Consider the following 26677-nt stretch of genomic DNA (forward strand, 5'->3'; position numbering starts at 1 on the left):
AAGAAGATGACGTAGTAGTAACCAAACAGCAAAGAAGAATCTATTACAGCGGACCAGACAGCTTCTGTGTGAAACATTAGAGATTGAGTATTCACGTATAATTTAATCGTTTCCTCCGCCGGCCAACGGAATTTAATCTAATCTAATCTTAACTACAAATACAGGATTTCTAACTGTCCTTGAAAAGGCCCCAGAAATGGCACAAAATACAGGTGAGTGTGTCAGCTAACACTAGCTGGATAGCTAGTTATGGTCAGTTTGAGCTAGCTTTAACTCCTTGAACAGATGCACTTAATGCAAATTGTCATATTAATAACTGGTCATGTACTTTAAAGGGAATCACTAATGTAACGTTCAGTTGATCATTAAGTTATACTGTGCTCTGTAGCCTAACCACGCAAGTGAACCCTCAGAACGCCTGTCCAGTTAACATTAGCCTAGCCAATATGCATGTTGCCTGAAGACACGTTCAGGCAAAACTTCATTCATAAATTAGTGTCTTCCATACTGGCAAAACATACACGACCTAAACATACCTTAAGACTTATAGCATTAACGACGTGAGCGTCTTTTGGTAAATTCGGCGCGCATATAATCCACCGAGCAGTAAGAATATGTAACTTAATCCCACGCGTTTCTGCCAACAGTGAGTAAGGTAACAGTTAGCGTTAAAAAGTGAACCAGAGAGATTTTAACGTCAGAGTTAATCAAGTAAACTGATTTGAGGTGGATTAAATGCATTCTGAATTGAAGAGGGGTCGTAAAGGCAATAAAATGTCAGATTTCTGAATGATGTTCTAAAATTATCCGCCGTTACGTCATGTGCACTCAGTGGCCGCTTTATTAGGTACACCTGCTCGTTAATGCAAATGTCTAATCAGCCAATCGTGTGGCAGCAAGTCAATGCATAAAAGCATGCAGCCATGGTCAAGAGGTTCAACAGTTGTTCAGACCAAACATCAGAATGGGGGAAGTAATGTGATCAAAGTGACTTTGACTTGGAATGGTTGTTGGTGCCAGACAGGGTGGTTTGAGTAGGCCTATATCACAAACTGCTTATCTCCTGGGGTTTTCACACACAGCAGTCTCTAGAGTTTACAGAGATGGTGCCAAAAATAAAAATCATCCAGTGAGTGGCAGCGAAAACACCTTGTTATTGAGAGAGGTCAGAGGACAATGAGCAGACTGGTTCAAGCTGACAGGAAGCATTACCAGGTGTTACAACAGTGCTATGGAGAAGAGCATCTCTGAACGCACAACTCGTCGAACCTTGAAGTTGATCAGCTACAGCAGCAGAAGACCACAGTGGGTTCCTCTCCTGTCAGCTAAGAACAGGAAACTGAGGCTACAGTGGCACAGGCTCACCAAAACTGGACAATAGAAGATTGGTAAAATGATTTCTACTGCCACATGCAGATGGTAGGGTCAGAATTTGATGTAAACATGAATCCATGGATCCATCCTGCCTTGTGTCAATGGTTCAGGCTGGTGGTGGTGCAATAGATGAGAGCAGCACATCCGGGGACTTTGTCCCTGCCCTAAGCCCCTTTTGGGTGAAAGCAGCCCCTCTAATTTCACTATTTGGCTATTAAATTGGTCTTTGCCAATTGAATAACATAAAATAAGAATACTGTATTGCTTTTTTAGCTATTAAGAGCCCAAATGCTATGGCCAGTCAGGCAAACAATTATGCTATGTCACTGCCGATCAATGTTCATTATTGTTATATATTGATGAGTGTCCTTTCAGTGAAACAAACCAAGTGGACTAACCTGACATACCGTATTGAATCACCAGGTAATGTTTTTCTGACATCTGTCATGTTTTATGTCGTTAAGACACTTTATGTTTTGGTAGTATGTCCAATGTGAAGTTACTGTAAGCTAATTACATTGCTGTGGCGAAGTGACCGCTGTCTCTATTTTGATAGCTGTTTGTGCTCATTACGCGACCTTTAATTACAAGCCGAGAAGTAGAAAACAGGTCGGTTTTAGCCCCACTTTGTACAAGGTTCATTATTAGAACATAGGTCAGCTCAATTTATGTTAATTATTAACGTTAAAATACCCTCTGCTCACTGGTCTTTAGAGTGGACAGACTGTTGAACCAAACTCCATTCTTAAAGCATGTGTTTAATGTTAGGGGGTTTGTTTTGTTTGACGTGCAAAATGTAATACAGCAGCTTTTAGGCATGGTGCCACTAGTTTTTTTCAATTTGGCGCTGGCACTTTTACAGTGCTTGTTTTCACCCAAAAGGGGGCGTGGTCGTTCTAAAGACAGGAAATTGACATATGCCTGCTTTCATCTATGGTGTGGGGGATACTTTCTTGGCACACATCAGGCCCCTTAATACCAATTCATTTACAACATTGCCCACACTGTCCAAATACACCTAGATATGTTAAAGCGAGAGCTACCACAGTATAAACAGTAAGGCAAAATCTGTGACACACTTAGATCTTCTCACACTATGTAGATTGTCATATAACCCAACTCTGTCAGTGAATATGATATTAGTGCATGGCTTAAATGCCACAGCCTACCTGAGTATTGTTGCTGACCATGTACATCTCTTAATTGCCTCAGTCTACCCATTTTCTAATGGCTGCTTCCAGCAGGAAACGCACCAAGTCACAAAGCACACGTCATCGCAAGCTTCAACCAAGATGACGATGAGTTCAGTGAACTCAATGGCCTCCACAGTCACCAGATGTCAGTCCAACAGAGCACCTTTGGGATGTGGTGGAACAGGAGATTCGCAGCATGAATGTACAGCTGACAAATCTGCAGAAACAGTGTGATGCTATTGTGTCAACATGGAGCAGAATCTCTAGGGAACGTTTCCAGCACCTTGTTGAATCCATACCATGAAGAACTCAGGCTGTTCTGGGGGGAAAGGCCCAGTATTAGAAAGGTGTACTTAATAAAGTGGCCACTGAGTGTAGCTTCAGTCAACACTGCTCATCCCCATTGCACGTTTAGCCTTGTTTGAAGACCAATGTTATGTAAGTTTAACTTTTTTCTTTTTGAACAGAACAAAACGAGGTAAAGCATGACAGCTCATCATCCCCTGGAATGACAGACCAAGAGAAAGAAGTGGCAGCCAGTGCATATGAAGCATTTTCGGTAAACCATCTCCTTTCTTTCCTAACATACTCAGAAAGCCAGTCCAACAACTTTGGTTTTTATCTGCAGTAGCACCTTGACACCCATCAAAACTGCTAGGCCCAGTGTCTACGCTTAAGCTCTGCTCAGCTGCTGTAAATGCAACACTTACAGAAAGACAGTTGAGCTAGCATAGGTTAAGCTTTATGGAGAGTGGGTCACACCAGTCTCAATTTAAAAATGTTACACTATAGTAGGGCTGGCATATTTGAATAGATCTGCTAAAATGAAGCTGATTCCAAATTCCAATCCATTCTTTACTGTACTCTACCATGTTTTGTCCACCTCAGTCTGCTAGCGTTACAGCGCTGCTCTCCTTTACAACAGTCAAGTCAATTTTATTTATATAGCCCAATATCACAAATCACAAATTTACCTCAGGGGGTTTTACAATCTGTATAGAGCTTTTATCCAAAGCGCTTTACAAGGTTTTTGCCGCTCATTCACCCATTCACTCACACACAGATGGCAGTGAGCTACCACGCAGGGTGCTGGCCAAACATCGCAATTTAGGGTTGTGTCTTGCCCAAGGACACTTCGACATGTGGACAGGAGGGAGTGGGGATCAAACTGCCAACCCTGTGATCAGTGGACCCGCTCTACCTCCTGAGCCACAGCCGCATGTCAGCTGCTTCATCAGCTACCAATTAACATTAATTCCGCGAGTAACTTGATAACAGAAAAAAATAAACTTGTCAGGGTAGGGAAGTCAGAAAGTATTGAGAGATGGACTAACATGTTAGTTTTAATCTTTTCGTGTAATTTTTTTCATGTAATAAAGCTGACTGATTTATATACTCTACTGCTCAAGAGTTTGGAATCACCTGTTATGTTGATGTTTTTCTTCTTTCCTTCAATAATGGCTATTTTAACACCGATAAAAACAGTATAATTATACACCAAATTATTTACATTTGAAAGCGTTTTAGAGTAATTAAATGATTAAAACGGCCATTTAGTCAGTAGCCCCACAGTGTTGCATGACAGGGGAGAACACTTGTAATCATTTTTTCCCCCAAATATTCTTTGTTTTTCCAGTCCAGAAAAGCTTAAGTGACCCTAGACCATTTTTGAACCACAACGCTGCAATTGGGTTCTAAACCCGTTTTTCTTTGGGCCCTCATTAGTCTACTTAGTGGTTAGATTGAATAGGTTTAAACTGTGATTGTAAGTCAATAGTATGTTCAGCTGCTATTCCTTGATCCAATTCCAATAGTGCTAACCCTAGACTAACCTACTAATTCTATTATGAAATTTTAAGAATAGCTTTGCTAAAGCAACACGCCTGTTAATTCCAGCTTCTTAGGCATTATTGTGCATTTGGAACAGGAACCTGTTCCTATTTAAGTCTGCACAGATTTTAATAGTAAGCTTCCAATTTCTTTTACCAATGACTGCTGATTTCCTATATTCTTATTTAACTGTTGCTCAGAGGTATCTTTCTCTTTCTGCCCTTTCATTTGTCAGTCTGGTTGAACTATTGTACAGCGTTTTGTTCTCTATGTACAAAACATTACTTTTTTTGCAAATCCCAGTTGATGATGATAATACGGTGTAATAATACAAGTAGTAAGTAATAGTGCATGAACTGTCAAGCTAAGTGTAGCCTATTAAGATTAAGTGTGAAGTACAAAGTGGGTTTACCAGTTGATGATAATAATATGGTATAAACTAATAGTGCATGAACTAAAGTAATAGAGCATGAACTGCTTATTTATAATGAGATGGTGGATATTGCACAGTAGTAATAGAAGTATGAATAAATATCAATACATAGGGAATTTTAAACTGTAAAGAGTATATTGCACAGCAGTATTAACACAGAATATTGCACAATTATGTCAAGTATTGCAGTGATGTTAATGATCAATGTCCAGTTTAATGACTTAGGGTCATATAGACTAGACTTAGAGGGAGGAGTTAAAGAGTTTGATGGCCACAGGCAGGAATGACTTCCTGTGGCGCTCTGTGGTGCTTTCTGGGGGAATGAGTCTTCCTCTGAAGGTGCTCCTTTGCTTGACCAGCACGTCATGGAGTGGTTGGGAGACGCCGTCCAAGATGTTATGTAGTTTGGCTAGCATCCTCCTCTCTGACACCACCGACAGAGAGTCCAGCTCCACCCCCACAATGTCACTGGCCTTACGGATCAGTTTGTTGAGTCTGTTAGCGTCCGCTACCCTCAGCCTGCTGCCCCAGCATGCAACAGCATACAGGATAGCACCGGCCGCCACAGACTCATAAAACATCCTCAGCATTGTCTGGCAGATGGAAATAGAGGTGGCTGTGGCCCTTCTTGTAAACAGCTTGTAGTCCTCAACAATGTCCACACTGACCCCCTGGGTGGAAACCGGGGTCACTGGTGCCTTGGCCCTTCGTAGGTCTACAACCAGCTACTTAGACTTGATGGTTCTGCTCACACCATGAGACAAAGTTCCCTACCGCAGTCCTGTACTCAGTCTCATCACCACCGCTGATATATCCCATCACAGCAGAGTCATCAGAAAACTTCTGAAGGTGGCAGGACTCTGAAGTCTGTGGTGTAGAGAGGAAGGGAGAGAGGACAGTCCCCTGTGGGGCCCCAGTGTTGCTACGAGGGGGGGATCCACCTGCATCGCTGCCAGCTTCTCCCCCAGCAGGGCTGGCCAGATGGTGTTGAAAGCACTGGAGAAGTCAAAAAACATGATCCTCACCGTGCTTGCCGGCTTGTCCAGGTGGGTGTAGATGTGGTTCAGCAGGAAGATGATGGCGTCCTCAACTCCCAGCCGGCGCTGGTAGGCGAACTGAAGGGGGTCCAGGAGGGGTCTGACCATGGGCCGCAGCTGTTCCAGCACCAGTCTCTTCGGGGTCTTCATTATGTGGGAGGTCAGTGCCACCGGTCTGTAGTCCTCGGAGCCACTGGGACGCGGCATCTTCGGCACAGGGACGAGGCAAGATGTCTTCCACAGAACAGGGACCCTTTGAAGGCTCAGGTCAAGGGTCAATTCTTAATGTAAACATTAATATTTTAATAATGCACCAGGTTAGAGGGTTCCTTGTACAATTTACAGCATTAGTTCTCTGAGAATCTCTTTCATATCCAAGCTAAATTGGCGTTGTTACTAAAATATCCATATCCGAATCGGGACCTTGTGAATCTAAATCGAAATGATTCGGGAAATTAGTGGCGATACTCAGCTCTATTTGTAAAGAGGACTTTCTACAACCTAAAAGCATGAAAGACCATTCAAAAATATAGAATATTCCTCTCAGCTGTCTGACTGTCCCGAATCAAGATTTTGTGGCAGGCGACTTGTCATCCTGATTGTCCACACTGTGATTTTATTATGTTGGTCTGTGTTTTATGTGTGGAGGCTGTGGCTTAGATGTAGGAAGATTGGCGGTTCGATCCCAGCTTCTCCCAACCCACATGTCAGTGTCCTTGGGCAAGACACTGAACCCCAAATTGCTCCCAAAGGCTGTGCTATCTGTGTGTGTTAATGATTAGTTTCTGTGTTCTGATGAGCAGTTGGCACCTGCCATCAGTGTATGAATGTGTGTGAATGGTGTGAATGACATGTAGTATAAAGTGCTTTCAGTGGTTGGAAGACTAGAAAGGCACTATACAAGTACAGTCCATTTACCATTTGGTGTATTGTGTACACACATCTATTGCAGGTTTTCCATACTGAAAGAGGGATCCCTCCTCTTTTGCTCTTCCTGAGGTTTCATCCCTTTTTTTTTTTTTTTTTTATCCCTGTGAAAGGGTTTTTTCCAGGGTCTAAGGATAAAGGGTGTCATATGCAGTACAGATTGTAAAGCCACTTGGGGCAAATTTATGATTTGTGATATTGGGGCTATATAAATAAAATTGACTTGACTGATCCTTTTAAAAACAACTAAAACAAGATATACTGTTGCATTGGCTGACACATTCTTTCATTAAAGGCAATGTGTGGTATGTGAATGTGACAGTCGAATTCCTCTCATCTTGTCACACTAAAGATATTATTGTTTCCGAGGCAAGCATAATGTCGGGCAGACATGGAGCTACTTGCAGATTTGTTTCAGAAAAAGCAGAATAACCCATGGCAGTAGCTTTCGGTGACACCTACGTAAACACCCAGGTCACATGAACATGTCCATGCTGTATTCACTGACCTGGGGCCCGATTTTGCAAGCTCTGCAAGGTAGATAATTGTGACAGCGTCGGGTTTTACCAATGGTTTCCGCTCAGAAATTGTGGATAAACTTGCAAGTACTATAGGGCTCTCACATGCTCACGCATGGGTCGCAAGTATGGAGCTTGCTTATAAGTAGTAGCAAGCTTATAAGTAGTAGTGCAACGTTTCAGAATTAACGAAGGAAGAAATTATTTCATGTTGCAAATTGCAGATTGCATTTTGCAAATTTGGTGAAATGGGCCCCTGTGTTCCTCACAGGCTGGGAAGTACGATGAGTCTCTAAAACATCTTGAAGCCCTGCAGGAGCTCAACAAAGAGGACTACAAGATTGCCATGAATAAAGCTGTTGTAGAGTTTTACACAAGCGGTCAGACTACCACAGGGACTCTGAAGCAGACTCTAATGGCAATGAAGAACCAGGTAACTGCTGAAATGTGGGTTGTATTTTTCTCATGCTTTCAGTTCATGTTGAATTTCTTTTCAGTGGAAGTTCTAGACGAACACAGCACTTTGCTTCTTCATGATTTCATCAAACATCCCATCTTTTGTCTTTCAGGTTCACACATCAGCAGAGGACGTTGATGGGTTGGACGATGTAGAAAATAGCTTGCTGTACTATAATCAAGCCATCATCCACTATCATATGCGACAGTACACTGAAGCCATCTCCATAGGAGAGAGGCTCTACCAGTTTCTGGAACCATTTGGTATGTTGTTGTGCTTTACATGGGCTTTACTAAAGTCTACTGCTGATCTGATTAATCAATCAATTAATTAATCAATCAATTAATCAATCCATCAATTGATCAGTTGATCAATTGCAATTTTGTTGCAAATTTGTGGCATTTAAAATAATTTATCAAGGACCAAAATAGTAATACTTGTGATTGTGTGGGAATTTGCTGCTTTTAAACTTCTTATTGTAGAGTGAATACCTTTTTTTAGGTTTATGGGGTGTGGCTCACAAAATTTGTAAAAAAAAAATTGAGGACTATTTAACTTGAAGTCATCTGCCTAGAGACTTGACTTGAGTTGACTGAGAATTGAATGATTGAAGACTAGGGTTTAAAGGCTAAGAGCTTAGGATACTTGACTTGTTGACTCATAAATATTGAAAAGTGCTGTGTGTAGTTTTGCCTTTCCATAACGTAATAAATACAGGTCTCAAGTCTTTGAGACTTCATCCTGTCCCAAAAGATTAAAAAACAGCTAAATTTACTGTGTAGGCTTGTCAGCCATGTAATGGTTGCTTAAATGTAACAGGGAAATGTAGTCCTGATTTTGAGAAAGGCTAGCATTAATAATACCACTCGGGAGAGATCAGTTGTCTCGACCACAGTCCTGTTTCTTTACAGGACACCACAGTATTCTGACAGTGATAGATTGATATTTTATAAGGGTCCATGTGTGTTAGCCTTGAGTTTGGCATGGAGTCATTGTGTTATTTGTCCTAGAAGAGAAGTTTGCTCAGGCTGTGTGCTTCCTGCTGGTGGATCTGTACCTGCTCACCTTCCAGCCAGAGAAGGCCCTCCATCTGCTGGCTGTGCTGGACAAACTATCTGTCCAAGGAAGCAACAAGAATGGCAAAGGAGAGGTACCCTACCGCACTACATTGTCATTAAAAGAAAATTACAGTTTTACACAACCTGCTCTTATTTTCGTATGGTTTGTGGTAACATTTTACTTAACCTTATTGCTGAGATCTGTGATTGCGGTAAATCACTAATGAAGAGAAACCAAAGTGATCAATGGATCACACAGGATGTGTAAACACATCTTCTGTTTAACCCCTTTATCTAAGCTACTTGTTTTAAGATATTTGCCTCTGAGATTTCTGCCCTTCCACTATAATGGAAGTGAATGAAATTTAGTTTGCAGTTGCCACAGCATTGGAAGATTACATTTTAAAAAAACTCAATATGCATGTCTTTCGAGAAACGGTATCCTCGTTGCACTGGATAATACACAGACCTCACTGTCAACAGTTTTCCTTCGAACTTTCTGCCACAGAAATTCTTTGTCTGAAAATCTTTTGAGTGAAGTCTTCAGACCTCACCTAGAATTACTCTCAAAGAGTAAAGTGTTTTATTCCATTATCTAACTAAACAAACTAAATATCTGAGCCGTGCCACTTGAACGGCTACAACTGAGAAGAATTTATTTAGTCATGTATTTGTGTCTGAGGCCACTAAGTGAAGGTATTTTCTAACAAGAAGGAAGTCAAATCAAGCACATTTAAAAGTATACAGCTCAGTGTTTCCCACAGGATTTTGTGAGACTGTGGTGGGTGGACCTCGGACCCTCTAGGGAGGTAGGGTAGAAAATTTTGTACATTTTAAAGTTAAATGCATCAATCTGGTGCACGTCGAGAGCAAAATTAAGAGGTTAGATCTATGAAGAATTTTGTGCTCTTGTAAACTATACAAACACATTCAGGGTTTTCCCTAGGTTTCTGGAGGGCTTAGGTGCTGTTGCGGGGAAGGGGTTGATGCTATTTGACTAACAACTATGCATTTTCTCAGAATTTTAGACTTATTATCATTACAATATTTATTAAAAAAGCAGTTGTAGTTTTAATAATCACAAAATAACAATGATTAAACAAGGCTTATAGTGAAGGGATTGGAACTGCAATTTGCTCATCCCCCCAAAGTCAGGGGGAAGCCACTAATCAGCTGTAGGGTTGCGTATCGTTTTTTATCTTTCTAATCCCTACTCTTATTTGCCTGGTTCTTTATCAGTACTATTACCGGTTCTTTTTCATAACTAAAGAATTTGGGTTTTTAAATTATTTAAAAAAAAAATAAAAAATTCAGACCAGAATTCATTTATATTTTAAATGTAACTAAATATTGTTCTAGAGCAGCAACAGTAAAGTTTACAACAGTAAAGTCACTATACACTCAATAATCTCACTGGAAACAAATCTTAAATGTCAGTAAAATTAATAAAATTCCTGACATCAAAATACTGAGTGACGTTTAGAAAGAAAGAAGAACACAGACAACTCAGTATCAGTCCTTCCTCCTGTCTTCTGTCCTCCTCCTTCTGCTGCTATTGTGATTCAGGTACAGCTTGTAGAGAAAGGAGTGGCTGGTTTGAAGGGGGGGAAGCTATGTTTATAAGAATTTGCCAAATTTTAAGATTCGTGGCAAACTAAGAAATAGTTAGGCTACATACAGACAACTTTCGTTTTAGCTTGTTCGTAACAATTTGCTATTAGCTTAACAAGTGTGCTGTGGTTGAGTAAAACATCAACTGCGGACAAAACAGGTGGAAATATTCCTTTTCTACTTTTTCCTCGAGTTGTTGTCAACTCAAGTAAAACGTTACCTTCACTTCACCTGGTTCACTGTGACTGTCATGGCGTGTATGTGTGCGCGAGAGAGCGCGTACAGCAGCGGGGGGAGAGGGGCTGACTGACTGGGAGTGAGAGATGCTTTGTTGAAGCAACGGCGCAAAACACAACGTTAGAGATCTTTTATGTTATTATGAGAAGTGTAAAAATATTTTCGGTTCATTATGAAATTGTGGCGGGCCGCCACTTGGTAATTAATGGGAAACACTGCAGTTTACTGTTTGAGTGCTGTGCTTGATTCCAGAACAACAGTTCAAACAAAGATGGAGCAAACCAGAAGGCAGAGTTCACAGCCATGATTGAGGCAGCCAAATCAAAGATGCACCAGGCAAGAGCTCATAGATTTTATCATCCACTGTTTCAGTCTCCATCCTGTTGACTGTGACTGACTGTTGTTTCCTTTACAGTACAAAGTGAGAGCCTACATTCAGATGAAATCCTCCAAGGCCTGTAAAAGGGAGATCAAATCAGTGATGAACACAGCGGGGAACGTGAGTCTCAGTGTTGGTGACGGGGAGGGGATATAATATATTGGATATGCATGTGATGTCATTGTGTTTGGAAATCATCATGGTCCTTCCTCCCTGAGCCTGAACATGTCAGCACCATTGCCATCTGCCACCATGCATTTACGTGGAACAAACATTTGAAAGACTGCTAGAATGATGAGGAGCTGTTTTGCTATTGACTGCACAGATTCAAAAAGAATTCATGAACAACTTTTTATAGGCAACAAGAGAATAAACACAAGAGTGAAGTGATACTTTGTAAAGCTTTGTTATACTTAGTGTGTGCCAAAAATGATCTCTTCATAACGCTCTTAAGAGGCTCTTTCATACAGAATGCGCATGTTCGACATTGCGGAAAGCAAGGCCATTATTTCCATTGCAGAGAGCGCCTGTGCGCTCTCAGGCAGCCGCGTCAGCCATAATGACCATGCTGAATTTCCGCCAGATTGTGCGGCCCAAGTTCAACCGGTGTAAACTGAACTTGGTCTCTACAAACACTGACCTTCATAGAATAGAATAGAATCAATTTTATTTATATAGCACCAGTTATATCATTGCACTTTTCAGAGAGAGAGAGAATTTTAAAATATTAATAATGGTAGTAATATTAATATAATAATAATAATAATAATAATAAAAATAAGACTAATAATAAGACTAATAATAATAATTGTATTAGAGGTTGTTGAGCAGGAACAGAAGGTGCCTTGCAATCATAGATCCAGACTCTGCAGCTCCGGAGGCAGAAATACCTGCTGAAAGTGACAGGAGAGACAAGAAAGCACAAAACTACGAGAGTAATAAGATGCATTAATGTGATAAGTATGCATATAGATGGAGAAATATGATGTCTTTTCCTAGTTCTTGTCAGTAAACGTGCCACAACATTCTGGATCAACTGGAGAGTCTTAAGGGAATTATTCGGACAGCCTGATAATAAGGAATTGCAGTAATCCAGCCTAGAAGTAACAAATGTATGGACTAGTTTTCTAGTTTGTTTCATGTGGGAGTTAAAGGATAAATCCTGATCAAAGATAACTCCAAGTTTCAGATAACGTGCCTTTGACGCAAAGTACCTTAACTTCAGTTTTGTCAGAGTTTAACATCAGAAAATTCATCTGGCTTGATCGATAGATATAATTGGGTATCATCCGGATAACACTGAAAGTTTATGGAGTGTTTCCTAATAATATTGCTTAAAGAAAGCATATATAAGGTGAATAGAATCGGTCCAAGCACAGAACCTTGCGGAACCCTATGACTAATTTTGGCATGCACGGAGGACTCACGTTAACATGTACAAACTGAGATCGATCTGATAGATAGGATTAAAACCAGCTTAGTGCGGTTCCTTTAATGCCAATTACATGTTCCAGTCTGTAATAGGATGTAATGGTCAATGTTGTCGAATGCAGCACTAAGATCTAACAAGACAAGTACAGAGACAAGTCCATTGTCTGATGCAATTAGGTCATTTGTAATTTTCACAAATGCTTGCGCTGTGCTAAGATGCACTCTAAATTCTGACTGAAAATCCTCAAATAAACTATAGTTATTTAGAAAGTCACACAACTGATTGGCGACTGCTTTCTCAAGGATCTTAGAGAGAAAGGGAAGGTCAGATATAGGTCTATAGTTGGCTAAAACCCCAGGATCAAGAGTGGGCTTTTTAAGAAGCGGTTTAATTACAGCTACTTTAAAGGATTGTGGTACATAGCCTGTTAATAAAGACAGATTGATTATATCTAGGAAAGAAGTGCTAATTAAGGGTAAAACATCTTTAAACAGCCTAGTTGGGATGGGGTCTAAGAGACAGAGTGAGGGCTTAGATAAAGAAATTATTGAAGTTAGTTGAAGGTCGATGGGAGAAAAGCAGTCTAAATATATAACAGGTTTTACAGCTGTTTCCAAGGTTCCTGTCTTTAAGGTTAAATCGTTGCCAGTTGAGGGCACGACGTGATGAATTTTGTCTCTGATAATTTAAAAATGTATCATTAAAGAAGCTCATGAAGTTGTTACTACTGAGGGCTATAGGAATACATGGCTCAATAGAGCTGTGACTCTGTCAGGCTGGCTACAGTGCTACAGCACTATCAGATAGACATCTAGAGTAAGAGTTTTTGCCTAATGGTATATAGTCCAGTAATAGGAGTTCAAAAGTTATTAAATAATGGTCTGATAATGAAGGATTCTGTGGAAAGACCATTAAATGTTCAATTTTAATGCCATATGCCAGAACAAGGTCGAGGGTGTGGTTAAAACATTGAGTGGCTTCATGTACACTCTGACAAAAGCCAATCGAATCTAATAATGAGATAAACGCAGTACTAAAGCTATCATTTTCAACATCTACATGAATATTGAAATCACCTACAATAATTTATCTGTTTTTAAGGACTAAACTTGATAAAAACTCTGAAAATTCAGAATAAGGACCAGGAGCACAGTACATTATAACAAAAATAGAATTGATTGACGTGTTTTCCTGGTTGGTTGTGAAATAACTCATTAGAAAGCCTTGTTCTTAGCTATAATTTATTTTAGGTTTAGGGTTATTTAATAGGCTTGAGTCAAAGATGGTTGCAACTCCACCTCGTCGGCTAGTGCCTTGAGGAATGTGAGCATTATTATGACTGGGCAGAGTGGATTAATTTAGGCATAAATAAATCCAAACCACTAACATATTCTTCATGACCCAGCCAGGTTTCAGTAAGTCAAATTAAGTCGTATGAAAATCTGATATTCAAACGATCACTAGTCTGATGTTTAATTCTCCTAGTTTGTTGTGCTATTTCAGCGGTGGGAATTTTGTTTAGGTTTTTAAGTATAACTTCTCTTCTGATAACTTGATTTAATTAATTTAAGTGGTCGGGGGGCAGACACTGTCACTAAGGAGTTTTGGGTGGGTAACTGCTCTGGAAGCGCAGAGAAGCATGTAGGACTGCAACTCTGCCTCCTGGTCTCAGCTCTGGGTTGTTGTTGTTTTGGTCCACTAATAAACTTGGCCAGATTTCTGGCTATGAGAGCTGCTCCATCCAAAGTGAGATGAATGACGTCTCTCCTAATCAGACCAGGTCTTCCCCAGAAATTCCACCAATTATCTCCAAAGCCCACATCGTTTTCCGCCAGCAGCTGAATGATGCGGCTAAACATGTCATCACTGGTCAGGTTTGGCAGGGGCCTAGAGAAAACTACGGAGTCCGACATTGTCTTTGCTTATGTACACACCGACTCCAACAAAATTACCTGGGATGAGCTAAAGTAGCAAAAATACGCTACCAGTAACACACAAGCACCGGCGACCGGAAATGAGACAATATGATCGTTTCTGACAATTCTGGCAGATGCTATGACGATGATGATTTTACAGTTTTGTTTGTCACTATTTACTCCTGCGCGTGTGGTCTGAAGCTTTCATAAGCAGAACATGTAGGCTTTTCAAGCCCTCGCCTGCCTCCCAGTTTCTGTAACTAGGTGCTCATATTTTGTCTGCTGCACATTCCGTCAAGATTAAAGAGAGAAAAGGACAATGAAGAATTTTGCTATAATTATTCAAAAATAATGTTGATATAATATCTTGTACTGTCAGAGAAGAACTATCCAAACCAGTAATAAACACAAAGCTGTTGCTCTTTTTGGGTCACAGTTGTACCCTGCCATTTTTGTAACAAAAATGTAGTCTCTGTATAAACATTGGATGACAGTAGAGAGTTGACAGGAAATAAGGGAAGAGAGAAAAAGGGGATAACATGCTACAAAGCTCCCTGGCCAGACTTCAGCCTGGGATGTTGCGATTACATGGTCAGTGCCTTAAACCCAGCCACCAGGACACTCCTGTTTTACCTTCTTAATAAAAGAAAGAAAACATACATTATACTGTAGTTTGCTGACTTCATTCAACCAACTCAGGTGACAGTGTTCTTGTACTGTATACTATACAAATACAATGCATGGTCACTGTGTTAATTTGCAGGTTATTTTCATAAAATGTTATTAATGGAGACATCACTGTTCTGAAGTGAAAATGACACATTTTCTCACTCTGCATATAGTATATCAAATGGGATGTTATTAGTTATTAGGCACACTGGCTTTACAAGAAGGCTGTATTCACCATCTGTATTACTGTGCACGTAATGGGTGGACAGACCATTTCCTCTTGCTGACAGTTGACGTTTATCTGTACTCACTCACTCTCTCTCACACACACACACACACACACACCCCGCAGCTGCGGATGGCCGCCCACCTTGAGTCTGGTTCTGTCCAAGGTTTCTGCCTCTTAAAGGAAGTTTTTTCTTGCCACTGTCACCAAGTGCTTGCTCATGGTGGGATTTGTTGGGTCTCTGTAAATAATATTACAAAGAGTACAGTCTAGACCTGCTCTATAGGAAATGTGCAATGAGATAACTTCTTGTACTTCACATGCAGAGTACTGCACCGAGCATAAACAAACCATAAGGCGCTGTTTGACGTTAAGTAAACAGGTTTTTGGTTTTATGAATCATCATAAAACCAAAATATTTTACTGTATTGTTAGGATGTATTTATTTATAGGGGCAGTTGGCACTTGCCATCAGTGTGTGAATGGGTTGAAAGTGATATGTAGTGTGAAGCGCTTTGAGTGAAGGCGCTATACAAGTACAGTCCATTTACCATTTCATTTGGTGACTGTTTAATTTCCACCTAATGAGCTGTCAAACAAAGAAACAAATTTAGTTTAAGGAATAATTATTTTTTTCCAGAGTTGTGCAAACTGTCATCTCCGCTGTTATTGTAATGAATCCATGTGTTGGTGAGTGGAATTGATTCTTAACTCACCCGCCACCAAAATATGCTTTTTAAGTTCATTGTTATTTTTCCAAAACACTGACATTATGAGGCCCATTACCTGCAGCATTTGACTGATTGTGAGCAGGTCTCAGTGACTCACGAGTCCTCCGGGCCTCTAACTTCTCCCAGACTGAGGAGCTACTTTGTGAATTACTCTTAGACCAAAAACTTGGGAGTGTTAAAGTTAGGACTGACACGCCTCTTTTTTTTTTTTTTTAGGAGCACTCAGTTAGGAGCTACTTTTAGCCTGAAAATAGCCTTGAAACAGCCCCTGATATGACGGTGTAGTCCCTCATTCGTCCAGGAGTGTTCTATCGTAGAAAAGGTTTCAGTCGTAGTCATCTGGACACTGTTTTCAGAATCAAGACGTTTCGGCTCCCATGGACGACTGAAACCTTTTCTACGATAGCCCCTGCCTGATATGCTCTCATATGTATATACAGGCCTGAATCTGTCAGAAACCCAGTTTCTGGCTTCATTACCACATCCACCAGTCTTTGGCAATCCAGTAGTGTTGTACAGATCCTTGTCGATTCCAATCTCACCTCTATCTGTTCACAGTAGCCATCTGTTGTTGTTTTGGTTACTCTATGGCGGTGAGGGGGATGGTATCGTGGAAAAGTGACATCAGTGCACCCTGTCCTTGTTATCTTACTGACCTGTGTTTCCTGTCCCCTCCATCAGTCTGCACCCTCACTCTTCCTCAAAAGTAATTTTGAGTACCTGAGAGGAAACTACCGGAAAGCAGTGAAACTGTTGAACAGCTCCAACATCGCAGAGCATCCTGGACCCATCAAGACAGGTGACAACTACTGTACCTCTCAAGATAGATGGTTTCCACTTTTAAGCTTGGTGTCACAAGCCATACAGCTAGTTTTGGTTTGACTTACTCTTGTTAGGAATGTTGATGCATCATTATTGGCTAAATGGAGCTTTCAAACGTTGTCTTTATTGGAGATGTAACTGGCTTTAGCGGCCATATTTGATGATTTTTATATGTGCTAGATGATGGATTGTGCACGTGTCCTGACTTGTCTCATTCAGGTGAATGTGTTCGATGTATGTTCTGGAACAATCTGGGCTGCATTCACTTTGCAATGGGGAAACATAACCTAGGCATTTTCTACTTCAAGAAGGCACTGCAAGAGAACGACCACACCTGCACACAGCTGGGAGACAACGGGCAATGTGGGTCACAGCAAGCACTGTCTCCTGACTGAATCTGCTAAGCTTTCAAGTGATACTCATCTACATCTAATTCATCTTATCAAGCACTCACCTCCTGTAGGCTTGAAAGGTGGATGTAAAAAGTTTGTAGCTTGCTCCTTCACAAAGGACAGCAGCTCTATTCATCTTGGCTTAACAATGATTACAGTGGATTCCAGCTTGATCCAGCTTCACATCAAAACATCCAAAGAAACATCTCAATCCACCAGCACAGCATTATCCTCATAATTCTCTGCACCATATCTTGTAAACAGTGTCGCCAGAATTTTTTGAAATTTTCATCAAAATATGGCTAAATAAAATTGACAATTTTCACTGTTATATCTGGTCACCATTGGAATCCATTGAAATCACTGAATCCAAACTGACTACATCCTCTCATTGCAAAGGAACAAGCTACTTTGTACAGCAATGTTTAAATGAAAAAACATATTTTTACACTTCTTCAAGTATTTCCAACTTTTCAAAAAAGTTGGAATCATTCAAACAAGTGCACACCCATGCTATCTTATTGTGTAAAGTGCACAGAGTTTGAACTAAGCCAGTTAGGAAAATATATTAACAAGTGGTTCCCCAAATAGTAACAAGTCCCTTTCTTCTGTTGTTACTTTTATTAAGCAGCTAAGAAGTTCACAGGTATCCCCATGTGTGCTCTACTAGCCAACAAGCGCTATGAGCTGCTGTATAACTGTGGTATTCAGCTGCTGCACATCGGTAGGCCTCTGGCAGCGTTTGAGTGTCTGATGGAGGCGGTGCAGGTTTACCACTCCAACCCTCGACTGTGGCTGCGGCTCGCAGAGTGCTGCATCTCTGCTAACAAGGGGGTATGACTAAACTGATGTAGTTCCTGATTTGAGTTTAGCTTTGTTTCATAGTTGAGTTATTTTTTTTTATTTTTTATTTTTTAGCATTTTGCCTTACTGGATTTTCCTTTTAGCTTATTTTAAAGATTACTTGTCATTTTGCATATTTTTGTTTTTAGATTTTGTTTTTTCAATGTTAGTATTTGTTAAAGAAGACAACCATACACTCCCTCAATCAATTCTGGATCAAGGAACAATATAGATATGTTATGTCCCTTTATTAGTTAAGATATTTCATGGTCTCTGTGTTTATGTTTCCAGGGGTCGGAGCAGGAGAGTAAAGGTTTACCTTGTAAAAAAGGTATAGTTCAGTCTATTGTCGGGCAGGGCTACCATCGCAAGATCGTCCTGGCATCTCAGTCTACCCAGAATACTATCTACAGGTCAGTGTCAACTCCGACAAGTCCATCCTCCAGCCCGTTATGGCACAAGTGAAACTACTGATTTAGACATTTACCTTTACTGTCCAGCAGAGGGCAGCAGTGTTGCATGTTAGTTGTTGACACTGTAATTAACTACTGTAAAGGATGCTGTTAATCTTGGTTTTCTCCTTTTTAATAGTAAAACATTTGCTTTCTTGGCACGATTGAGAAGTTCAATTCATATCTGTCTTCTGCATGTCTCATGTCTGTGCAATAACTGTGAATCTAGCGCTTGGTGTCAGTTAGCCTAGCTTAGCATAAAGAAGCAGGGGGAAACAGCTAGTCTGGCTCTGTCCAAAGTTTCAAAATACACCTACTGTTCCAACACCAACAATGCTCACTGATTATTGTGATTCTATGGGAAATCACACTTTTCTAAAACTACGCCATGCTTTTAAAAATGATTGACACACATATAAAGTATACATAATTTGTAGGAGCTAAAATCAGCAAAAAAATTAAAATCGCTGGTCTTGTCAGTTTCTTTAAAATTAGAAAACTATTGTATGGCATTATCTCTTACACAATATGTATGTCAGCATGTATCCATTGAAGCCATATGATGTTTCCACTGAGTGAAATGTTCAAACCCAAGACTCGATGATTTTTATGTCTACCATTTTATCAAATGGAAATATTTTGTCTTGTACATCATTTTATACACATTTCCCCAGTCAAACTGTATTATATCTAATATAACACTAACTGAATAATATCTAATTAGTAGTTAATTCTACTTACATTGACCTAATGCGCTTTTTGACTAGAATCAGCCTGAGCCGAATGTGTGTGTGCGTTTGTACAGTGAGGGCCAGTCAGCAGCTATCCCAGTGGCCAGTATGGAGTTTGCAGCCATCTGCCTGAGGAACGCTCTGCTGTTGCTGCCTGAACACCAGCAGCAGGACACCAAGACAGAGAACGGCTCCAAGAGCTCCAGTCAGTCAGGAAGCACCGAGAGCGGCAGCGAGAACAGTGATGCCTGCAGGTCACAGACAAACAACACACACACACCTGTGTTTCATGTGCCAACAGTGACTAATAATATCAGGCCCAGTACATACTGCATCTAATGTAGTACTGCAGAGGGAAGACCAGAAAATGTATATCATATCTTCTGATTAGAAAGTTTGAAATGTCAGCAGTTACTGATGTAACAGAGGAGAGACTAACATCAGAAAGCCCACTGTGTCATGGTTGTTTGGTGCAAAGAGCCAGTAAACTATTACTGATCAATTACAAGTTGTAGATGCTTCATGTTGTCGTGCAAATCTGGCTCAGAGCTCAACACTATCAATTGACATCTAGGGTTAAATATGGAGAACCAGTTTCCAAATTTATAAGCACTAGAACATTGTTGAGGAACATGTCTAGCCCTTCCACTTATCAATTCCTGAAAGGGAAGTTTGGAGGTATGTTACTTCCTCACTTTGCTGCTTACATGTGACAGTGCATGCTAAACTTAAAACGCTTAAAACTTAACAAAACTCATTGTATTGACTGAGTTACAGATGCAGTGGGAGTGAATATGGGTTTGTGTACAGTTGACCAGTGTGCAGTACATGTTGAAATATCAATGTAGTTTATGCTGTTTACAGATGCTCAACTGTAAAAACATAGACTGAAATATATTACTTTATATAAGCTATAATAACTCATCATATCAACTCATCAACTGTACATCATATAGCTCATCATAATGACCCTATTCACAGAAGGGCGGCGAATGTGACCACGTGGGTGGTCGCCAGCAGACCGAAATGGAGGGCACACTCTATTTGTCCTCGAAAAGGCATGGAGCGTAGCTATTTATGCTACCACGCTATCTGAGTCGTTTGAGGTGTGTGTGTGTGTGTGTGTGTGTGTGTGTGTGTGTGTGTGTGTGTGTGTGTGTGTGTGTGTGTGTGTGTGTGTGTGTGTGTGTGTGTGTGTGTGTGTGTGTGTGTGTTAGTGGAGAGGAAAGAGAAAGAAAAGCACACAGAGTAAAGTACAAGGAATCTCAAATGCCGTGGTAAAGCATAATAGCTGTCCCTTGGTCTGGTACAGTTTTTAGCTTCCACAGTGGCTACAACTGTTAAACGGTCCAGCGGCGTGGTACTGATACACAATGGAACGTGCGAAACACAAAAACACACAGCAAAACAGGACGCGGCAGGCCGTTACTTTCCAAAATACGTAAATCACAATTCACAACAATAAAGCTTGGATGAAATAACACAGTTATAAAATCTATCTCTGCCCAGACACAAGCCTCTTACTTGGGATCGCTCTTGGTAGCGGTTTAATGCGTCAGTCCGTTTGGAGCGGGTGAAAGCCTCTCAGATACTGACGGAGCCGGGTCTGCGCTGTCGGCGGGTTCAACGGCAAAACTGTTCCTTTGAGTGGCAGCGAGGGAGCAGTAGTCAACTTTCAGTGGGGAGAGAGGCTCAGCGGCGGTCTTTCTCTTCGTGAAGAAGCTGTAAAACCTGAATCTTCCTTCTGCAGGTTCGGGATCGTTTTGGGAGATAACAATCAGGAAGCAGTCTGTTGCTCGTCCAGCGACTTGACTTTTCCTAGGGAGTTGAAGTTCACTTGAAGCGTCTCCTGAAGTAACCAAGGTTACAATGGAAAGACGTTGAGCAGCGTGGCGCGCTCAGCTTGATGAAGGTGATGACGTCATAGCCACGTGCCAGGATTCAATGAATCCAGTGTTAGGATTCAAGCTGAAATATCGCGTCTAGGCGTGAATTAACGGCTGGTGGAGACTCTGCGCTGTTTCACTGTTTGGCCTTTTTTTTCCATTCAGGCCTCGGGTCAAGGCTTTGCCCTTCCCAACTAGGCCGCTGTCTTTTGTATTCCACAGGTGGTGCAGCCCAACAGATGCAGATTTTCTGGGGAAAAAAACAACAAAACAAAACCAGAAAACTACATAAAATTACACATTAATCATGGCATATTGATAAAGTGTGTGTGTGTGTGTGTGTGTGTGTGTGTGTGTGTGTGTGTAGTGCCTTGCGAAAGTATTCGGCCCCCTTGAACTTTGCGACCTTTTGCCACATTTCAGGCTTCAAACATAAAGATATGAAACTGTAATTTTTTGTGAAGAATCAACAACAAGTGGGACACAATCATGAAGTGGAACGAAATTTATTGGATATTTCAAACTTTTTTAACAAATCAAAAACTGAAAAATTGGGCGTGCAAAATTATTCAGCCCCCTTAAGTTAATACTTTGTAGCGCCACCTTTTGCTGCGATTACAGCTGTAAGTCGCTTGGGGTTCAAGGGGGCCGAATACTTTCGCAAGGCACTGTATCTATAGCATGAATGGGTTTTATAGCTGAGCAAAAAAAAAAGGCATGAAAGAATAATAAACGAGCTGACTCAATTAATGGACTCAACATTATGATATTGTGATATTAACTTTGTGCCATCTGATCAACTGTCAAGAATTGTGATTATTTGGTTGTGGAGTAGTTGAGTGTGACTGTGGCTCAGTAGAGTTGGAAACGTGTTCTGATGAATGCTGTTGATGTGTTTTGCAGTGGGAAAGGTCAGGAGGCTGATAAGTTCTTGTCTGCAGCTCCATCGTCTCCTCTCAGAAAACAGGAGGTAGAAAACCTCAGGTAATGAGACTTCTCTTCTCATTTTCTCTTCTCCCCTCAGTTCAGCTGACATCAGTCATTATTCAGGAACATTAAATAACTTGTAGAACCCAGAGGGCTGTGGAATAATCGGTTATATCAACTGTTTGATGTGTAGATGCTCCATCCTGGCCTGTAGTGCCTATGTGGCGTTAGCACTGGGAGACAACCTGATGGCTCTGAACCACGCTGAGAAACTGCTCCATCAAACCAAGGTGTCTGGATCCCTCAAGTAAGTGCTGGGTCTATTTCTCAAACCCAGCTGTTGGTTCACCTGGTCTGTCTTTCTACTGCAGCCACAAATGACCACACTGATCAGTCAAGGTTTTGTCCAAACTCCTTCAAAGAGCAGATGAGAGCAGTGTCCTCCTCTTTGATTCACTCAGCTGTCTTGTTTGTGTTCCGCCTCCTCTGCTGTGTGTTCAGGTTCCTGGGTCACCTCTACGCTGCTGAAGCCCTCATCTCATTGGACAGGATCTCTGATGCTATCGCTCACCTCAACCCAGAGAATGTCAGTGACGTGTCAATGGGAGTTCTGACCAGCGAGCAAGACCAAGGTCTGTAGGTTTTACACATTACTCTACAAAACACATGATTTTAGTCTTGTTTCCTTAATGCTTGGTTTGTTTTTCTCATCAGGGTCTGACAAAGGAGATGAGCCAGTCGAGTCCCGTAAGTCTATCTTGTTTAAACCTTAATGCACGATTTTTACTTGAAACAATTCAAACTTTGAACAGGAATAATGAACATTAGCATTACATAATGCATCTGAGACAAAACAAGTTTGGTAATATATGGTAATAAGAATGAAATTCTGATTTACGATACAGTTTGATAAGTTATATTAGAGCAGCGTACTGAGACAAAAGAGTTAAAGCATCAAGTATATATATAATAGTTCCCTTCTTGTATGCCCTGTGTGTGTTTGCAGCAGGGAAGCAGACTCCCTTGTGTTACCCCAGCAGTGTGACATCAGCTCGGGCCATGATGCTCTTCAACCTGGGCAGCGCCTACTGCTTAAGGAGCGAGTACGACAAGGCCCGCAAGTGCCTGCATCAGGTAACCATGACAACTGTGACTTCAGCAGAAACGTCTGAAGTGTTATATTTTTCTTAGATACAGCATTTTAAGGTTGTGTTCAGACCAAACATAGCAGTGAGTCAAAAATGCAGCCCTTCTGTGCTGCAGAGGTAGCACAAGTTCTGCTGCAGCCCAGTGCAGCGTCATCTGGCAGCACCTTGTGTTGTAGAAGCACAGTAGGGATTTCTGGCACAACTTCACCTACTGCATGGAGAAAGGAAAAAGCCTGAAGAGGTCAAAACTACAGCACCGCTTGTAGTATGAAGAAGAACTTTAATGTGAAACCAACGTGTTTTGGCTTGTGGCCTTTATCAGCATCATCATAAAACACATTACAAAGAACATTTCACTCAGATGGGTATGTAGCAAAAAAAATGAAAAAAGTTAAAAAATGTAACAGCCAACCAGTCATATACATACACATAAATATCAGCCAATGGGGCACACACACAAGTAATGGGAATTATGACTCTTTGAAGGGAGCCGGATCTCATGGCTCCGTTTCATCGTTCTTTTTTCTTTATTTTTAGGGGGTGGGGGTTACTGGGTTTATCTGCAAAATGATCACTAGGATAATGATAGGGTAAGATTTGGATCAGATTCAAACTTAACTAAACATCCCACCAATATAATTTAATTTTGCATATGTGGACTCAGTTTAGCGGCACTTAATTAACTCGCACTGCCAGACCTGATCGCAATGATTTTCATTGTAAACATTACACAAGGTGACGCCATATTCCTCTGTTGCATTGCCTTGAATGCAATTCATGCAACACTTAATATTAGAAACATTTTTAACTCCGCCTGCTGATGTGACACCAGTGTACGCCAGGATAGTAATCTAGTGGACCCACTATTGCACTGTGAGTTGCAGACAATTGGTGACTAGAGTGGTAACGTTACTGGCTACGGCTCTCACCAAGTACGACTCGGTTCCCTTTGTTCGTACCAAAGAGCCGTTGAAAAGAATCGGATCATTCATCACTACCACACATATACGGGCTGTTATATGGTCATGTGGCTTCAGAGACAGTGAGACAGTTGGTCTCACAATAAATTTGTTCTTCATATTACAAGTGTTGCTGGAGTTCTCTTCTAGTGCCTTGTGTTGTCCAATCAAAATATGAGTTTGAACATACTCACCGGCCACTTTATTAGGTACACCTGTTCAACTGCTCATTAACACAGATATCTAATTAGCCAATCATGTGGCAGCAGCTCAGTGCATTTAGGCATGTAGACATGGTCAAGACGATCTTCAAGTTCAAACCAAGCATCAGAATGGGGGGGAAAAGGTGATTTTAGGCTTTGAACGTGGCATGGTTGTTGGTGCCAGACAGCTGGTTTGAGTATTTCAGAAACTGCTGATCTACTGGGATTGTCATGCACAACCATCGTTAGGGTTTACAGAGAATGGTCCAAAAAAGGTAAAATAACCAATGAGCAGCAGTTCTCTGGGCGAAAATGTCTTGTTGTTGGCAGAGGTCAGAGGAGAATGGCCAGACAGGTTCGAGTTGATAGAAAGGCAACAGTAACTCAAATAACCACTTGTTACAACCGAGGTATGCAGAAGAGCATCTCGCACAACACGTCGAACCTTGAAGCAGATGGGCTAGACCACACAGGATGGGAGTGGTAGGAAGGCTGGCGGTTGGATCCCAGCTTCCCCCAGCCCACATGTTGAAGTGTCCTTGGGCAAGACACTGAACCCCAAACTGCAATCAGTGTATGAATGCGTGTGTGTTATATGTAGTGTGAAGCGCTTTGAGTGGTCGGAAGACTAGAAAGGCAGTGTACAAGTACAGTCCATTTACCATTCAAAAACTGTGTCATTATATTTGCTTTAATAAAGGTCATTAAAAAGTATTGTCTGATGTGTGCAGACACCGAACAAAGCTTCTCTTAAGCATGAAAGTTAATTCTTGACCTTGGAAAAAGTAGCTTGACTAAACAATATTTCTTGTCCAAATGATTTTACAGTTAAGTAATAATTAACCCAGTTGTGATTTGTGTTATCAGGCTGCATCTATGGTGAACACCAAGGAAATTCCACCCGAAGCCATCCTGCTGGGAGTCTACTTAGAGCTACAGAATGGTCAGATCTTCATCAGACACTCACTGACACACTGTCTTTCTGTCGTGTTAAATGAAAGATTGTAGAGATTATAAAAGGAAAACATTGGAGGACGACACAAAATTCTTGAATGTCTCAGATCAAGAGTTGTCAAAGTTAAAAATGCTGTATAATGCCACAAATAATGACTATCAGCAACTGTAATTTAAAAAAAAATATTGCATCTGCATAAGGAACAAACGCTTTTTAAGTTTGACCAACTTTCTGTTAATGACACTAGTCTACACTCCATCAAGTCAGTGTTGTTTACTTATTGTTTAAATCCGATAGCTTTTTATTTAAACCCTCATTTTGGTGATGTTATGCTGATTTTTATTTATTTTTTGTTTGTTTGTTTTTTGACAAAGCATTTTGTATTAAGTTGACACTGAATACATAGTGGTACATCTGTGTAATTTGGCTTGTTTTGTTTAATCAGTGACGTAAAGTATAATTTTGATATCAGTACTTAAACTCCTGTATCATAATGACAAGCAGTCTCATCTCTGTCTGGTCATACTTGAATAAGCATCTGAATGAGTTCAGCTGATCTGAATGATGTGGTTTATTACCTGATGTGAGCGGTTAAAATAATGCCCTGGATCTGTGTCATGTGTCCTCAGGAAACACCCAGCTGGCCCTGCAGATCATCAAACGGAACCAGCTGCTGCCCACAGCGGTGCAGAGGGTCTCCCCAGACTCCCGCAAGAAAACCGTCCAGCTCTTCCAATCTGTCCAGCCCATCCAGCTGCCCTCATCCTTCACACAAGTTCAGCGCAAATGAGTCTCCACAACCACCTGTACACCACCACACACACCCTACACACACACACCACACACCCCTGAGGAGCCTTGATATTTATAAAGCTGCTTCCTCTCAGCATCAGGAGCCATATGAAATTAAGGTGTGGCTGCTGACTGATGCAGAGAGAAGAACTTCAGCTGCAGTGGTGTCCATGGACTGAAACCAGCTGACTTTTTATTTCCATTTGACTGAGGAATCTGTGTTGAAGAAAAATAATAAATTTTATTTACTGTATGACATGTGTGACTCTTGAATACCTACAGTATTTTTTGGGCCGCTGTTTGGAAGCCACAGTGAATGTAATAAGGGCATTTTGACAATGATGAAAGTACTGAGCCTCTTTTATTATAATTATAATAATAACTTTGACTTTTTCTGCCTGAGAGCTTCAGGCAGGGAGATCTTCAGCTGAGGGATCCAGACAGTAAAGGCCCCTTCACACTCACACTTAGTGACAAGTTGAGATTTTGGAACCATTATTAGTAGGGCCCTGCCAGAGTATCTCTGGCTGAGTTAGATA

The 26677-nt window shown here is 41.0% G+C and overlaps 1 protein-coding gene across 6 annotated transcripts; it reads left to right on the plus strand.

Annotated features, from left to right (window-relative positions):
• cnot10 (CCR4-NOT transcription complex, subunit 10) lies at nt 1–26391 on the plus strand. Of its 6 annotated transcripts, none has more exons than XM_044206498.1 (19): nt 1–212; nt 3035–3126; nt 7584–7745; nt 7882–8032; nt 8780–8919; nt 10928–11011; nt 11091–11174; nt 16710–16827; nt 17070–17213; nt 17871–18076; nt 18377–18498; nt 19343–19522; nt 22058–22138; nt 22275–22388; nt 22583–22713; nt 22796–22828; nt 23091–23215; nt 25259–25334; nt 25976–26391. In XM_044206498.1, exons 1-19 carry the CDS (start codon nt 197–199, stop codon nt 26134–26136), a joined length of 2220 nt encoding a protein of 739 aa, XP_044062433.1. In that variant the 5' UTR covers nt 1–196; the 3' UTR covers nt 26137–26391. The 6 variants fall into 6 exon arrangements, with proteins under 6 accessions (XP_044062433.1, XP_044062430.1, XP_044062431.1 ...); XM_044206495.1 differs by having other exon boundaries at nt 2–212; nt 23088–23215; XM_044206496.1 differs by having other exon boundaries at nt 2–212; nt 17874–18076; nt 23088–23215.
• Nucleotides 26392–26677: the final 286 nt, after the last annotated feature.

Source organism: Siniperca chuatsi, linkage group LG9 (assembly GCF_020085105.1).
Source record: "Siniperca chuatsi isolate FFG_IHB_CAS linkage group LG9, ASM2008510v1, whole genome shotgun sequence".
NCBI classification, from domain to species: domain Eukaryota; kingdom Metazoa; phylum Chordata; class Actinopteri; order Centrarchiformes; family Sinipercidae; genus Siniperca; species Siniperca chuatsi.